At 33.9% G+C, this 16,943-nt stretch overlaps 1 protein-coding gene across 1 annotated transcript; it reads left to right on the top strand.

Annotated features, from left to right (window-relative positions):
- The first annotated feature begins 9,211 nt into the window (after positions 1–9,211).
- On the top strand, positions 9,212–15,770 carry LOC123558758 (uncharacterized). The gene is made up of 6 exons (XM_045350626.2): positions 9,212–9,232; positions 10,708–10,799; positions 12,436–12,540; positions 13,557–13,625; positions 14,003–14,144; positions 15,339–15,770. Exons 2-6 carry the CDS (start codon positions 10,734–10,736, stop codon positions 15,515–15,517), a joined length of 561 nt encoding a protein of 186 aa, XP_045206561.2. The 5' UTR covers positions 9,212–9,232; positions 10,708–10,733; the 3' UTR covers positions 15,518–15,770.
- The last annotated feature ends 1,173 nt before the right edge of the window (positions 15,771–16,943 follow it).

Genomic DNA, 16,943 nt, shown 5'->3' with positions numbered 1-16,943 from the left:
TCTCTATTTAAATGTAAGTATACAATACTCACAAAGGGACACAGTTGTATAAATATACAATATCTACACACACTTGACCGGCTAAGTGTAAATTTACCAAACTTACACTTAGATAACACCACTCTATCCCAAGATGCAAATTTACAAAATTTACACCTAAAACGATTTACGATACACCGTAAATATACAATACTTACAGCGCTTCTCGTGAAAACTCCGAAACAACCGATTACTTTTACGAACCAAGTAACACGAACAGTTTCCCCACACGTCACGAGTCGACAACTGCTGTGGCTGCAAGTTATTACAAATAACTGTCGGATACCTATTGTGAGTCACAATATTTTTCCGCAAAAGCAATTTACAACAAACAAATTACACACAAATATTTTATTTTTCACATTAAAAAATTAATACACTGAATATATATAGCTCTCACAATATCTACAAGCACACACTAGATAGTGGCAAGCTAGTTCACACCATAGCAAGCAGTGACCACACCCAAGAGCACCAAGGAATTAGTAAGATTATAGAAGTTTTTATTAAACCCAGAAACCAAAAATAAATGCGTGCGGGAAAGAACACCAGTCAGCGGTTACACATATAAGCACAGATGGTCAGACAAAGTGCAAAGTATTTACAGAATAGAAGAAAACTAATAAGCTGATTTTTAGTTAAAAATAGAAGAGCACACGGTTAAATAAAACTAGCACGCCATTTAGTTACAACACTTAGATTAAGAAATCAATTTATTATTTCTATCACCAAAGGAAACACTCAAGGATACAAGGAGTATCTTAAAGCTTGCACGGCCAGGGAATACCTACCTGCTATGATAAATGATCACTGAATTTTCACAAAGATTTATTCATAAATACTCTACAAAGTTCACTTGTTCGCTAAATTGCTATAAAAACACTCAAGAGATTACATATCTTTCACTTTCACTTTCAAGAAGGAAGCAGCTGAGCAGCAGTCTTAAGCGCATGCGCAAATAATCCCGCGAAATTTTACAGAAATGACCGGAAACTTACGAAGTCTCACAGACCGCAAAAATCATCAAAAAACTATCAAAAACAACCGCCAAAGTCACGAATCGTCAGCCGACCCTGAAACAAACGACGCTTTTAATGTTTTCCCCGTTCGATTAACTCCGGATGCCTAAAATTCGGAAATACAACTTCGCGCGCAAACGAGGGTCCCTTTTCCCTGACCCGTACTGCCGCGATTTTCAACAACTGTTTCCAACCAAATTCAACACCCAGCACCGAAATCAATCCTGCCGACAACGCCAATAAAGCGACCCGTTTGTTATTGACCACACACGCGTGACTATAAAACTTATAAACCCCTAAAAACCCTTAAATACTGCTGCGCAGCTGCAAAGCATGAAATGTACAATTCTCCAAGATGGCGGTCTCCCAGAATCCCCAATGTTCGACGTTAAAACCCGTTACCCGGTACGGTACCGTATAACTCTCTTAAAAAGTCATCGACCACTACACTCGCTCAAACCAAACATTTGTTGTTATTTCTATTCATAAATGGATTTTCACAGTACCTTGACTCATATATTCACCATAACAAGGGAACGGAACATATTATTTGTAAAGACGCCTAGGTTGGGTTCGAGGTAAAAAAGTGTTTCCCTTTTCTGGTCTTTTGCTTTTTATGCATGGATAGATGTTCAAATACATTAACACAAACGTTCACTATTAGTAAATTGGCTCGTGCAAGTCCTTACTTAGAGGCAATGTACTTTAAGTGATATTTGTGTCCGGTATGTTTGGATCGGTTTTTTTTTTAGATAATTTTGCACAAATATCGTCACAGTTCAATGTAGAACAGATTAGAAAATGTTGGATAGTAATTTTCTTTTTCATTTCATTTATTCTTAATCAGTAGGGGACTTTTTCATTACTCCTTATTTTTTTTACCTCTGCATGCGTTTTGTTTAACTCATCATTTAAGTAATTAAATACCGTCTCCATGTACATTGCAAAACAAACTTAAGTTAGCTATGTAAGTGTCAAACAGTATATAACAACTCGACAAAAGACTTCATAATAGTAAATGTTATATGTTGTACTAGGCAAAGCATTTAAAGATTGCAAGGTAAGAGTGACTCACAGATGCATTTTCGATCATTTGATTTGGTAGAACACAATAATGTTAAAATTTTGAAAGGAGGCAACACACAAAGAGTGCATTGAGAATCCTCTGAAAAACAAAATTCTGATGCTCAAAACTGACAAATAAATGTGGTTACATTTGTGAGAATTTGGTCGCTCTGGCTAAGTATGATCTTAAAAATGAATATCATCATATGTACGGTTATAAACTGAAGAGAAATTGAAGTTACAACAAAATATATGATAATGTTTTAAAACGCCTTTAATAAGCCTTCTTGATAATTTACAGACCGTTAGTTATCTTCAAGATATTTTAGGAATCTTTTATATCAGTTTCCGTGCTTATTTTAGAAGAGAAGGATTAAACGATGACCTACCAAATGGTTTTGGGTTTTTTCCAGTTCTGGTCCTATGTAGCGATTTTCTTTTGGTACTTGAATCAAATAAGGAGTGGGTTCTTTTGTTTGTACTTTTCGAAAACGTACTTTATATTCATCTGTATTGTTTTCAAATGATTGATATACTTTACTATTGCAGCATATCGAGCCTTGTCCCAAATCATCAAAATGCTGTTGTATTGACCTAATTTTATTAGATACATTAACAATAGCCCCGCTACCGATATATAGTACGCCCGAAGTGCTTATCAAGTTTGAGAATCATAAGTCAAAGCATAACGAAGATCTTAAGCGAGAAATAATTTGCAGAAAAATGAATGAAAAGCAATATATTACATCCACCTGATTATTTCACATGATAGTGACCATGATATGTTTTAAGAAAGTTCAAAATCAAGAGGGTGAATATTCTTTTTTATCTTGCGGTCCCCCGACATGAACCCACTGATCTCAAAATCGATTCACTGCCCATGAGCCTGCGATATTTGAGGGCCGCAGGTCAAAATATTGAGATGAAATGGTTTTTATACATACATTCAGTGTAACATTGGCCTTTAATGTTATGTTCTCAAGATGTATAAGGTCCATCCTCACCTTAAGAACAGTGAAACATGGCAAGTAAAAGGGTCATAGGTCATGGGGTTCTCAAGATATTGAGCGGAAATATAGTTACTGTGAACTTGACCTATGACCTTCCGACCTAAGAGTCAATAAAATGTTCAAAATTCTAAGTAAAGAATTCACTTAGTTTTTCTATTGAATATTACCAGGGAATATTTTGTTAAGAGCTAAATATGCAACCAGCTTTTATTACAAACGCCACAATTTAAGAAAAGTGAAGCGAAGCATCGTTTTAGAATTGAATAAGCGTTTTAAATTCCATTAATTTGTTTTTATGTTAGCTCTTTTACTGTTTATCAAAAAGTATTACTTTTAAAGACAATGAGTTTTTCAGATTTTGTTGAATATCTATGCATGTAAAGTGATGGAACATTTTGCGCAATATTTGATAGCTGTCAAGTAGAGATAATCTTAACATTCAAATAGGTCTAAATTATTTTGCCTGAAATTGAATAAAGCGGTATTTTTTGTGTGTGTTAATCTTGCTGATATTAATCTAGTCGGTTTTCATTTACTATTAACTAAGTTATATGTCAGAATATTTCAGAATGAAATAGTACTGTATGAAAACTTTCTATACATGTGTCGATTAGGTGTCCGTTTAGATCAATATGATAATAAAATTTAGAAAATGAACAATAGAAGTAGGAGTGCTTATTTATGATATTTCTGTTTCAACAAAACACGACGAATGCAAGTTTATTACCTCCTTAAGTAAATATCTTACAAGCAAGGCTGATAAAATGTCGGTGGTGTTCAGCACCTAGCACCTTAAATATCAAATTTTTGAGCGTTCTTAAACGTAAATTTTGCATGTTCATTGGTATTGTACGTTGTTTCTCTTTGATTGTTTGAAACAAATATTTAATATTAGTATGGATTTATTTGTACTTAATTGAACCAATTTATAAAAACCTCAAACTTATACTTGACTGTATTTAAACGTTTGTCAAATTAAAAGTGACAAGCTGTATATATGTTATTTGCTATAATTCTTTTTGACCACTGAAATAACAAGAACACAAAGAATTTTTAAAAAGTCATTATCAAATTTGAAGTATATTCTCAAGCTTTTTTAATACGAATAGCATACTTCAAGCGTTTCCATAACTAAGTGATATATGGATATCTCAGACAGTGATCAATATAAGTTGTAGAACTCGTAAAATAATTTTGTACAAACTAAACGAGAAGAACAAATCTAAACAGTATGAAAAATGAAAGTGAAATGGAAAAATCTTTATAATATAAAGTTGTTTTGTTTTAACAAATGCGTCAAATTATTGTATCACGTGCGAATAAATGTTTAACAAATCAAATTTAAAGTCAGGTTTTCTGTTCTACTACATTTGCATAATAAATCAATTACTTGCCTAGTTGACTGTCTAAAAAGTCTAGTTAGTTGCGGATTAATGTTTTCACCGACATTAGGCCTTTTACTAGGAACTATTTAACACCCTGTTTTTGTTTGTTTTCCATTTAAGACAAATGAAATTAAAGATAAAATATAGTCTGTTGTGATTGATGTTTTAAAAAATATTTTAAAGAACTGATTTCAAGGCAAATTATATGTGAAATAGGTACGGATTTTTACTGACTTTTGGCCAATAAGCAAGGGAAGCGGCTATCTTGTGAACAACAAAATATGTCTTCTGCATTTAGTATATTTGAAAAATATATATGAATCTTGACATGAAAAACGATAACCTTTCAGCAATATTACAATGGAAACAGTGGAAAACCACAGGTCGTCCAACACAATATAAACGAAAATGTTGCAGGCTCGGTTTGATTGAACCTGTTCATGGACGGTAGTGGAAGTGCAAGATAACGTACACGACCTCTAGCCCCGGGTTGGGCAGAACTCAACATTTACTCACGTTATGAGTACCAGAACACAATTTAGAAGCGAGATAGAAATAAGGAGATTATGGGTATCTTGGTTGTAAGCGATGGACTGCCGTTGATGGCCTCACTAAATGGCAATGCTATGGAAAACTGCAGGCTACACTTCCACAAAATGTTCCTTCTGAATAATATTATTATGTTCACAGGCTAATCATAGGTAAAAGCATTAATACAGATCATACGTCCCATTTATTTAAATTTTATCTAGCTTATTATCCCCCACCGAAGGCGGAGGGATATAGTTTTGGCGTCGTCTGTCCGTCCGGAGCATATTTAGGAGGTGGTTTGGAATATTAAAATAAAACTTCATATACGTCTTCAACACGATAGGGAAATGCGGTCTATCAAGTTTCAGTCAGATTGTCCCAGTAACACCAGAGTTATGGCCCTTAGAATATTCTAGTGATACCTATATAGGGTACTATAAATATGGCAATTTCTGCTTCATAACTTATGACATATTTGACCTAGAACTATCAAAGACTTAAACTGAATTTAGATCACCATGCATACTCAATTTCGTCAGGATTTCGTTAGTAACTTCAGGTTATTGCCCTTTAATTTTGTAAAAATCCACATATTTGTAGATAACAAACTAACCAACTGGGAGAATTTCTTTAAATTTCTTTTATCTTTTTCCATGAACATTTATTATGAACATGTGAAGTTGTGTACCCACACCCGGTCACCCCCACCACCCTGGTCAGCCGCACCCCCCCCCCCCTCCCCCTTCATTTTTTTTTTCATTTTTTCTTCTTTGATTAATCTTAAATCTTCCAGAGATATTTATCAACATGCAAAGTTGTACCCTCACCCGGTCACCTTACCCACGCCCCACCGACACGCAACAAGTTTTTTTCATTTTTCATTTTTTATTTTTAAACCGGTCACGTTACCGTTAAAAACATCTACCGTTCGATCGACCAATCACTAGGAGTTTTCTTTTTACATTGTGAGATCCAAACATAATTATAAGTTATATATCATTCTAATTTTAAATTTTACAAATGCTTTAAATAATGTCAATTTTATGGCCAAATAGGGTATATTTCCCTGTTTTATAGTGTTTAAGTACAAAAAGATGGTGCTTTCATCAAATTGCAAATACAAAAATAAAAACAATGAAAAATGTTTATTTCAAAATTGATTAGTACTCTCAAACTGTATTTATAGAAGATCTTACACGACCGGCTTCTTTTCACATTGAATTCATTAAGCGGGTTGAATTTATAATAATAATAGGCGACGCTCTACCGAACATTTAGTCATTTTTATTCAACCAATGTGGAAATAAAAGGCATAAATATAAGACTTTTTATCACATGCCTTATGATGCTGTTTTTTTTGTGCTGGAGCATCGAAATTTTATCTCCCAACCTATCTACCTGTCCATCTATCAATCTTATCTAGCTATTTATATGTCTGTCTTATTGCCTGTACCTGCCTGTCTGTCTGTCTGTGTGTCTTTTGATTAATGTCAACGCCTCTTTCGAGTAATAACGGCATTTGATGCACGCCGGCTTGCGAGTTAAGATGAATAATAATCCTACAATTGGTCCAGCATCACCTAAAGATGATAAAAAGGAGATTTATAGTAATCAGAACTGTTTTATACTTCTAAAGCTTAGTGGATGCATTTGCTTGGTTCGTCTCTGTGGCACTTAAATGCACGCCAGGAAATGGATGTTGTCACCTATTATATGCCAAGTGAATTCGACCAACGCTTTCTATATTCAAAACGACATCAGCGGCTTTATTTCATTTCCATGCCGTCAAACACACACCATAAATGCCGGGGTAACCTTGTGGAAGAGTGTACGCCTCTAGTGTTGGAGGTCGTGTTTTCGCTCTCTGGCTGCGTGAAGACGTGGAAAAAATGGTTCCAGTAAATTCCTAGCTTGACGGTTAAGAGGAATGTTCTAGGTCTGATCAGTCCCGTGTCAGTGTAATTTGACCGAGTGGGGTATCATGTCATGTGTCTACGGCGTGATATTCCAGTGAGGCAACATTTTTAAGTATGGCATTGCGCTCACTGATTAAAGTAGACATCGTCGTTTATATGACTGAAAAATAATCTGTTGAAAACACAGACACACGCACGCAAGTGCACACACGCACACATGCAAGCACACACACACACACGCGCGCGCGCGCACACGCACGTACGCACACACACACATACGTCATTAAATGTTTATGTAATGTGTAGGCCTATGAGGCACCACAATATATTTATCTCGGAGTAAAAATCGGGTTCCATTGAAGTCGAGATTCAACTGTATTTGAAAATAAAAATCTCCGTTGGTCTTATCTATGGACTTAATTATAAATTAGATCAGTTTGTTTATCAGCTTTTTTACATGTGGTCTAAAAACAATGTATATCGCAAACTAGAAAAACTTCCTGTTTTTTATATTTTTTGTTACATTTGGCCTAAAAAATATTTATCGCAAACAAGAAAAACTTCCTGTTTTTATATTTTTGTGTGGCGACAGGGCCTGTCACATACCATACTCATTGTCAGGTTAACCCTCTTAATGAGAATACACTGATCTTTCCACTGATATATATTGTTTTATCCTTTACTTTGTTTCATATCTTTGTTGCTTTAGTTTTAAAACAATAGTAAATTAGACAAAAATATGTTTTACTTCATAGTTATGAACAATTTGAACGTTCCCACAAAGCTATCGGATGATCTTAGTAATTAGTAAAAATTTTTGTAACTAGCAATTTTACAATCCTTTTAGTGCCCCACCCCATGAGTAGTGAAGGCATATAGGTTTTGTTTTGTCCGTGCGTCCGTTCTTCCGTTCGTCCGTCCGAAGTTCGTGACGCGCCTAGCTCAAAAAGTATTTGATATAAATTGATGAAACCTTGCATGAGTCTTTATCATGACATGAACTATCTATCTATCTATCTAACATCTTCTGTGAATGTACACTTAATTGATTTTTCACAAAAAAATAATATCAGACAAAAATTATTTCTTTAGTGCATTACTTTGTTTTCTTTTATGAATGTATTCCCTTCTGTTCATTTAATAAATAGATTAAATTGAAAAACCTTAATGTATGCCAGTTTTTTTTTACAGTATTCGGGTTTGATAAATACAGTCACTCCATTGATACCTTTGTGATATTCAAGACACAACCCTCAAACCAAGTTTTACCTTATAATATAACTAAATTCATATTATAACATATATATTCAGCAGTTGAATAGTGTTTTATTTTTTGTATAAACGGACAAGAGTACATTCTTCTAACCCTCCTCCCGTTCCAATGTGCCCGATTTGTGAACAGCCATCCGCATAAAGAATGGTTACCGATCGCCTACCTGCCCGATGCCTTGTATCGGAAAAGTAAAATGTGTCCGCAATGCCAAAGTGACTGAACTTCTAAAAAGTGGGTTGACCTATAATAAAACTGTATTACAAAGAGTCTAAAGTCATGAACTATTCTAGAAATATCAAACAATTCTACACTTAAATGTCAGTATTGAGCTCAGTTTACAATGTCAGTATGTAGAAAAATACTAATAACCGAGGTGGTCTAATGGATAAGGCACCCGCACCGCAATTGGGAGGTCGAAGATTTCGAGCCCTGTCAGAGTCTTGTTACTGAAGTTATTGAAAAGAGACCGGTTGGTGACTGGCATTAAAAATAATAAACGGGAATCAATGCTGTTCAATGTACAATGTATGTAGGTGTCTGATTTATAAGTCAGTATGTCTGCTCTTTCAGTATGGGTGACAGTATTAATTTAAAACCAACAACAAATACGGTTCTTAACTTTTAACGGGTTGTTAAAAATTGAAATTATAATTACTTTTTTATTCATTTCAATTAAGGAAACTTTCTTGTTCAGTGCTTTGACAACGTAATTACGATGTGAATTTAACTTCCAAATATTGTCTGCTTTAATTGAATATCATGAAATATTTCAAAACAGAATGTTGGGAATTTAACGCCAGAAGATGATAGGAATATTTACTCCCTTTTTAAAATATAACAAAGACAACATGAATTCCTTAGCTGATGACAAAACTGATACGGAAAGCTGCCTTCTGACTGGTTGCAGTGAAAAAACAGGATGTATAGCTACCTGCTATATATCATGGACCTTAAAACAAGGATTTCCAAAAACCGAAGGAATTTCATCAAAAAGGTTAGAAATATATATCTATTTATCATGCAAATGCTTGCTATCGAACTTAATATTTTAAATTTATTTCATTGAAGTATGTTATGATACATTAGATAAAATATTATGATATATTATGATATAATATTATACAGATATTGTATTCCTAAGAGGGATATATAAAAAAAAATGTTGACCTAGAGGTATATGAATATCGACCGAGGCGTCAGATTGAAGTCTATATTGATATTTCTAGAGATGAACATTTTTCAAATCACCCTCTCAAGTATGCAACATATATTTATCATACCGAAATTGGAAAATCAACATACTGAGTGAATTGATTGGTTGAAATAATCATTAAAAACATAGATTATCAATACCTCATAAAATTAAGATATTGGGAGTCTTGACTAGAGAACACTCCGAAATTGTGGCGACTTTGTTCTAAGACATTTTTCAAGCAATTTGACTGGTTTAGCAGACACGTTCGCATATCAATAACCCCTTTTCTATCATTTTTGTATTTATTTCGCGTACACCAATGCCGGCCTTAACAGAGTAAAAACATTCGAATAACACGGTTTCTGTATAAAACATGTAAGTCTGGGCACTCATTTCTTAGATCATTTCTTATACGATTCTCATAGTTTTTATTCAAATGATAAAAAATATATATGTTTTCAAATGTTTTTACGTGGAGGGCAGATAATTAAAAAAAGAAAGCTCGTTTAGGGTTTAGACATTCATGAACACTAGAAAAAAGCGACTCGCCAACTTTGATCGTTGTAGTATTAAAGTCAATGCCAAAGTATCATACCACCCAACAGGAGACGTGAAAAATCATATCACATGCGCAGAAAACTAAACCAGCGATGTTGCGCATGTAATATGATATAACAGATCATGTCACATGCGCAGAAAAGAAAACAATTTTCCACATGAAATATGAAATTATCCAAGTTAAAGTAATGGGAAATTTGCATTTGACAGTTATATAATTGATCTAATATATTATAGATCACAGGCTTCTTTATGCCAATGCAGTTATTCGCCTTTTGCTGGAGGTGACCATATAATCCATGTTGCCTCTCTCGAAATATTTTGATGAAATATGTCACACAATGACTGACATTAAAGGCTGAAGTTACACAGCCATAAACGTATACACGAAATAAAATCAAGAGTTTTCATTTCAAATATTTACTGTCATCTTATTTAATTACAATCAAAATAAATGTAAGTGTGATTACATTAGCGATGTCATTACAATGAATATGTAATAAAGTACCAGAAAAGTTGTTCTAAATATAAATGTTTTTAAGACTGTACAACATCATTTCCTAACATATATTATTGATATGAATGAGACTTAAAAGAATAAATAAATATGATCTCTTCTCCAATAAGTTAAAATCGGTGGCGAAGGCTTAAATATATTTTGATTAGTACAAATTTATTGCATTTGACTTATATGATTAAATATATTTATATTTCAGGTGTGTGTAACGTTCGAACCACAACAATGCAAAGACTCGATTCTCTCCTGATCCTCGCCTTGGTCAATCTTTCCTTTGGATTACCAAATGTGGTAATTATTTATTTCGAAGTGGAGCGGGGTAATAATACATATGAGTGCGCGTAGTAAATTCCTATGTATGCGTCAACTGATACGAGTGCGTCCAGACGCTGCATATTCTGCGACAAAATTTTCAAAGTTTCAAAGTTTATTTCATATAACTCTCAGTTTGTACACATACAAAAACATGAGACAATACATACAAACTGGTGTATATTTGAGGAATGAATGTTAAGTCTTATGCATACTGGTAAAAATCATACAGAGTCTTGCGACAAACTGGTTTATATTTGAGGACTGAATGTAAAGTATTGCGCGCACTCGTAAACATCATACTGGGTCTTGGGGAAAATTCCATGAATCGCGATTGTGATTCTTGGATAATTTGCCACAAGAATAACCGCAAAGGAAATAACATCCCTTCCTTTAATTTATATTTTTACAGACACTATCTGCTGGATTATGAAGAAAATTACATAATGTATCTTTGAAAATCAACAATTTATAATAAAGAAAACTACCAAAATGTTTTCGATTTTAAGTTGAAATGTAAAATAGTGAATTTATGGTTTTAAACTATAGATTTCAAACTTTACAAATTCAGAATTTTAAATATTTAAAAATCGTGAAGCCGCGAACAGTAAAATCGTGAACTTCATGACTTCCTGAGTCACCATTCACGGTTTTTTTTTTGTTTTGTTTTTTTGTTTTGTTTTTGTTTTTGGTTTTTTTTTATATTCAAAAATGTACTACGCTGATGAAAAAGTGTGAAATCGCTGACTTGATGGTTTCATACTTTACGATTTCAAACTTCTCAATTTCACGTTTTTTTTTTTTTTTTTTTTTTTTTTTTTGTTTCTTTGTTTGTTGTTTTTTTTTTTGTTTTTTTTTTAAATAACGTGAAGTTTTGAAGTGTGAAATCGTGAGCATTGTGATTTCGTAGTTTTAAGTTGTCGATTCAGGTTTGAGCTCTACCCGAGAAAAAGGAGTTTTAGCAATCATTAAACGTTCTTGACTGATTTTAAACAACGCCATTTTATTAATGTGCGTTCAGTATCACAGAAAGGGTCGCCCTAAATATTATTGCAGGGACCTCCGTGGCCGAGTGGTTAAGGCCGCTGACTTCAAATCACTTGCCCCTCACAGATGTGGGTTCGAGCCTCCTTCGGGGCGTTGAATTCTTCATATGAGGAAGCCATCCAGCTGGCTTACGGAAGGTCGGTGGTTCTACCAAGGTGACCGCTCATGATGAAATAATCTGCGGAGGGGTACCTAGGGTCTTCCTCCGCCATCAAAGCTGGAAAGTCGCCATATGACCTATAATTGTATCGGTGCGACGTTAAACCCAACAAAAAATTGATATTATTGCAACAACGTTGTATATTAGAAAATATACGTTGTTTTCTTTCTATGAATATAATCAATGTCTTACAACATCGATAAGGGCACTCTGTATTTCTAAAATAACCTGTATAAAGTTAGGTTATCTTACAGTAATTACCATACATGCTAATATCTTTATCACTATTGTGATTAATTTTCACTGAAACATGTTTAGTGTTGAATGATATGAAATAAAAAGTGGGTATACGATAACTACCGAGATAATCAACATGTTGCTAATTATACAAAGTATATCGTATTTCAGGAAATTCGAGAAGAGGAAGGCCAGTTTCAAAGCGGTGAAGATGTGATAGTAGCCAAAGACGAAACTGGTGAAGTACTGACAACTGTATTCAGATATATGAACGAAGTAAGTAAACAAAGATTTCATCCCAGGATTCACAATCACAATGTATACGTAATAAAAATGGTCGTGGTCATCTTTACTTTACTTCAACAATATTGCTTCATTACTGTTTTGCCTGCTAAAACATTTAACCTTTAGCCTGCTGGCGGCAATTTATTCAGCCTTTGCAATCAGTGCAGACCTAGATCAACATCCGTGCAGGTTGATCATGGTCTACACTGTTCGCTATTCAGTCAGTAAATTTCCAGTGAACATCCCTTTGAGTAATAAGTGGTACTATCAAAATTGAAAAATGGATCAGTCCATCTTAGAAATTTAACAAGGAAAGAGGTAAAAGCTACTGACAGTCAATTGTTATTTGTGTATAGTTCAGCTTTATTTTATGTTAGTTTTAGTTTGTGAACAGAATTCACTAATTAAATTCATTAATTACATGGTAAGATTATACTTCGTGGAAGCATTAATGCAAATCAGCTAGCCACAAATTTCAAAGTTGGCCAGCCACAACCAGAAACTGTAGGGGAAAGATAAAGAAGACGGTTTGCTTCGAATAATCATCAACAAGTTCATTATAATTAATCTGAAAGATATTGAAATGGGGATTTGATAAAATGTTTGGAGGCATACACGGGGAAAGGTTAAATAAAAATGTGTGTGGGCATAAAATGGGGAAAGGGACATAAAGGGGATGGGGATGAATGTTGAGAAACACTTTCTTTCTACTAGGGATGTTATTAGAGCAAGTTTTGAAGGAAAATAAAGATACAGCAAATATATGCACCCTCTTTAAATTTGTTTTCAGTTGAAACTGTAAGGCCATCTTAATTAGCTTAATTAGATATTTATTTGTTTTGAATATTAATGCAATATAAATTATCTGAATATCTCATTCATTGAACTCAACGATTGTTTCTTTTCCTCACCCTTTATATAACACAAAGGCTAAACATATCATACCACTCCCGTAATTCAGTTTTAATCACATGTATTGTAAAAGAAATTTCGATGCTTGTTTTTAGGGATTTCAGATTGAAAAAACAATCTCGGACCTTGATCCAGCATGCTACTTACGTGAAATAGAGCATAAGGTAAGAAATTTTGTTTCTTATACATATGAATACAACAAGTTTGAGAAATTCATGGCAATGAGTTTAGTTGTGTATGACATTTCACATGGGCATTGTGTTCGGTTATCAATCGCCAATTACCTATTATAAAAGCAATACAAGTATTAGATAATAAGATAATTCCAGCAACTGCAGCGCTTACAGTATATATCTACCATACACTACTGTGAATAGTGTGCTTAAATTTATTAAGATTTATACAATTATAACATAAAAAGTTATCTAAACCTTATATTTCTAATTACTTATCTCTTGGTTATGTAACATAATGATACATTTCTGACCCCGTTCATACATACATGTTAAGCAGGTGTGATTTTTTTTCTAAAATAATCTAGGGTATGGATGGGAATACGTGCTTCAGACGTATACCAGTGCCCTTGGATACATCAGACGAGGAAGAATTGAGAACAAAATGTGAAGATCGACCAATTTTCTTGCTTAAGCCAATCGGCTGCGAAAGATCGGAGTCTGGCATGGGTAAGTTGTCTCACCTAACGGTGGAATAACTTTATTCTAATTCTTAGAATACTTCTTTCCTATGTATCTCTAAAGAACAGAACCAGCTAATCGATTCATGCAATGTAAAGATGGTACCAGTGACACATTTTTGTAGCATATAACATTGCAGTAATAGTATAGAATAAAGCAGAGAAAACATTTATAAATGCATCACAGGATTTCAAAAAGTACATTATTGCCCTACTATTCTAAGTCAACAGAGCGTGTCCTGTTGACCTGGCCTGTCACTGGATAATTATAGGTTGTCAAAAATTGATAACTCATTTTACTTGACAACAGAAAAAATAATCTCACTTTACTGTGCAACTGAAAATATTCACACTGGAACTGTGTCAATTTCTATTTCTAATGAAACTTAAGTTGCAAGTAAAAGTGTGATGAAACTGCCACTCAGGTGATTTTTTCTTATGTTGTACGCTTCATAGCTCTTTGCTTTTTTATAAATGTATTTCTATAATTTGATGTTGTTTGAATTTTTTTCTCAAAATGGATATATTTCATTACTGGGAGTAATAAGATGAATATATGTCTCACATACAAACCAAAGTACAGAATACATACTTCGCAAAAAAATGATATATTCTACAAAACAGAAAATTGACAGTCGAAGTACATGTTATATTAGACAAAACATAATATTCTCAAAGTAGCTTACTTCTGCGTAAAGTGTTTATTATAAATAGTAATGGTCTATGAGGTATAAATTTTCAATTGATGGGTGGTCTCCAAACACTTTTATTGAACTTTAATGTGTTTTCCAACTACATTATTATTGTTCCATCATTACGTCTAATAACAACAGCAATAATTCTGAAGTTATAGGCCGAGGAGAAGCCTTGGAATAATGAGATATATATATAAGCAAATTATTTATTTCGTGTTGCACACTTTTTAATTAGTGCATCATATTAATCTCATTTATGCAAAACACGTGCAACAGCTGACTATCCCTGTGTGTATAGAATTAAATACACATTCAGTACCGTCGAATTTGAGCGAAGCTTATAATTAATACATATTAACCACTATTTGCTTATGGTAGAATATTGCACCTTGTCTCGTGTATCATTTAACAGTAAAGCAGAAATGCAAATTTTTATGAAAAGCGTCATATTTATAATCGTGTCAGTAAACCATTCCGTTCTATTTCAGAAATACGACGTCGGAGAGATAACAGTTATGATTGTATTTTGGAAAAGGAGATTACTGCAGTATGTGTACATGAGACAAAAGCATGCTGCAAGTGGATATGTTTCAAAAAGAAATGTACTAAGTGTTTAAAAACGGAATCTAAGGTGATTTATGTCGAAAAATGTGGTTTTGATATTTAAGAAAAAGTAAAACTTTATTTACCATTTTCGGCATATTATAATATTCTACATGTATATATCTGAGTTGAAGTTTAAAACATGAAAAAAATGAAAGCCGAGTGTGTCGTTTACTTTAACTGAATGTCGATATAAATATGTAAACGTTAAACAACTACCAATGCCGAAAAATATATATATGTTAGTCTTTACTGCTTATATCCAAAATAAAATAAATCAAATTCATGTACAAATAAAGAAGCTGTAATATAATGCATTTGGTTGTTCTTTTGTTTCTGACTTACTTCTCATTGACTGTATAACATTGCCAGTCATGTCTAGCGATGTTTTGGTTTCAACATAGTTGTATTAAACGCTATCTGTAAAAATGTAATTGCATATCGTACAGGTTTTTTTAAAGAAACATGGTTTTGGAAAAACTGGTGTTTTCCGCCAACGTGTTACTTTATCTTCAACGAATTACATTCGTAATCTGTCTAACCACACCGTCACTCGGTAGCAGTTGTGCTTATTGTCAGTATGTTCGACTCATCAAACAGTAAAACAACAGTAAAGTATCCTAAAAAGTAATTTACAGACACTTATCCGACAAAGTATATCTCAAACTGATTGTTATGGTGATGTCATTTATCAATTCGTGAAACCTTTTCCAAACGTTCTTTATCACTTTATCAAAGTTATTATATGGTCCATTGGAAGAGGCTGTGACACACACTGCGTGTTTAGTGTCCAGTCCTTTTAAAGTTATTTATGAGGCCTATATGGCTGAGTGGTTAAGGTCGCTGACTTCAAATCACTTCCACCGCATCAATATGGATTGGAGCCTCTCTCGAGGTGTTGTATTCCTCATGCGAGGAAGCCACCCAGCTGGCTTACGGAAGGTCGGTGGTTCTACCCAGGTGCCTGCTCGTGATGAAATAATGCACGGAGGGGCACCTCAGGTCTTCCTCCACCATCAAAGCTGGAAAGTCGCCATATGACCTATAATGGTGTCGGTGCGACGTTAACCTAACAAAGAGAAGAAAGTCGGTCATTGCGCTTTTCTATTTGTGTGATGACTGGACAAGCAGAGGACTCCGTAAAAATAAGTTTATAAATCCATCTCAATTTTCCCTTAGCCTGCTTCGTCTAGTTATTTATGGTATTTGTTTGGTCCTCAGTCGGTTTGCACGTGTATATGTTGATAAGTACACATATTGTAGATTTCTTTAAAGTGTATGAATGAATGTGGTCTTTGAACGTACACATGGCTTTTGTTGTTGAAATGTCCTCCTTTTTGTGAAGTTGTGTGATTGCAATATGTCCGATGTCCGTCGTAGCCCTCCTTCGTCGTCCGTTATGAACATTTTGCTTCAAAGTAAACCCCCTTCTATATCACTTTCCATCAAAATTCACTGAAATGTTGTTGTTATTTTGGTGATCTTACTCT

The sequence above is a fragment of the Mercenaria mercenaria genome, chromosome 5 (assembly GCF_021730395.1).
Source record: "Mercenaria mercenaria strain notata chromosome 5, MADL_Memer_1, whole genome shotgun sequence".
NCBI classification, from domain to species: domain Eukaryota; kingdom Metazoa; phylum Mollusca; class Bivalvia; order Venerida; family Veneridae; genus Mercenaria; species Mercenaria mercenaria.
The sequence above is the reverse complement of the archived record's forward strand: the minus strand, read 5'-3'. Positions and strand labels throughout refer to the sequence as shown.

Coding starts and splice junctions, on each gene's coding strand:
- LOC123558758 (XM_045350626.2), top strand. CDS start 10,734: ATGCAAAGACTCGATTCTCTCCTGATCCTCGCCTTGGTCAATCTTTCC. Junction 10,800..12,435: donor CCTTTGGATTACCAAATGTG/GTAATTATTTAT, acceptor ATCGTATTTCAG/GAAATTCGAGAAGAGGAAGG. Junction 13,626..14,002: donor TACGTGAAATAGAGCATAAG/GTAAGAAATTTT, acceptor AAAATAATCTAG/GGTATGGATGGGAATACGTG.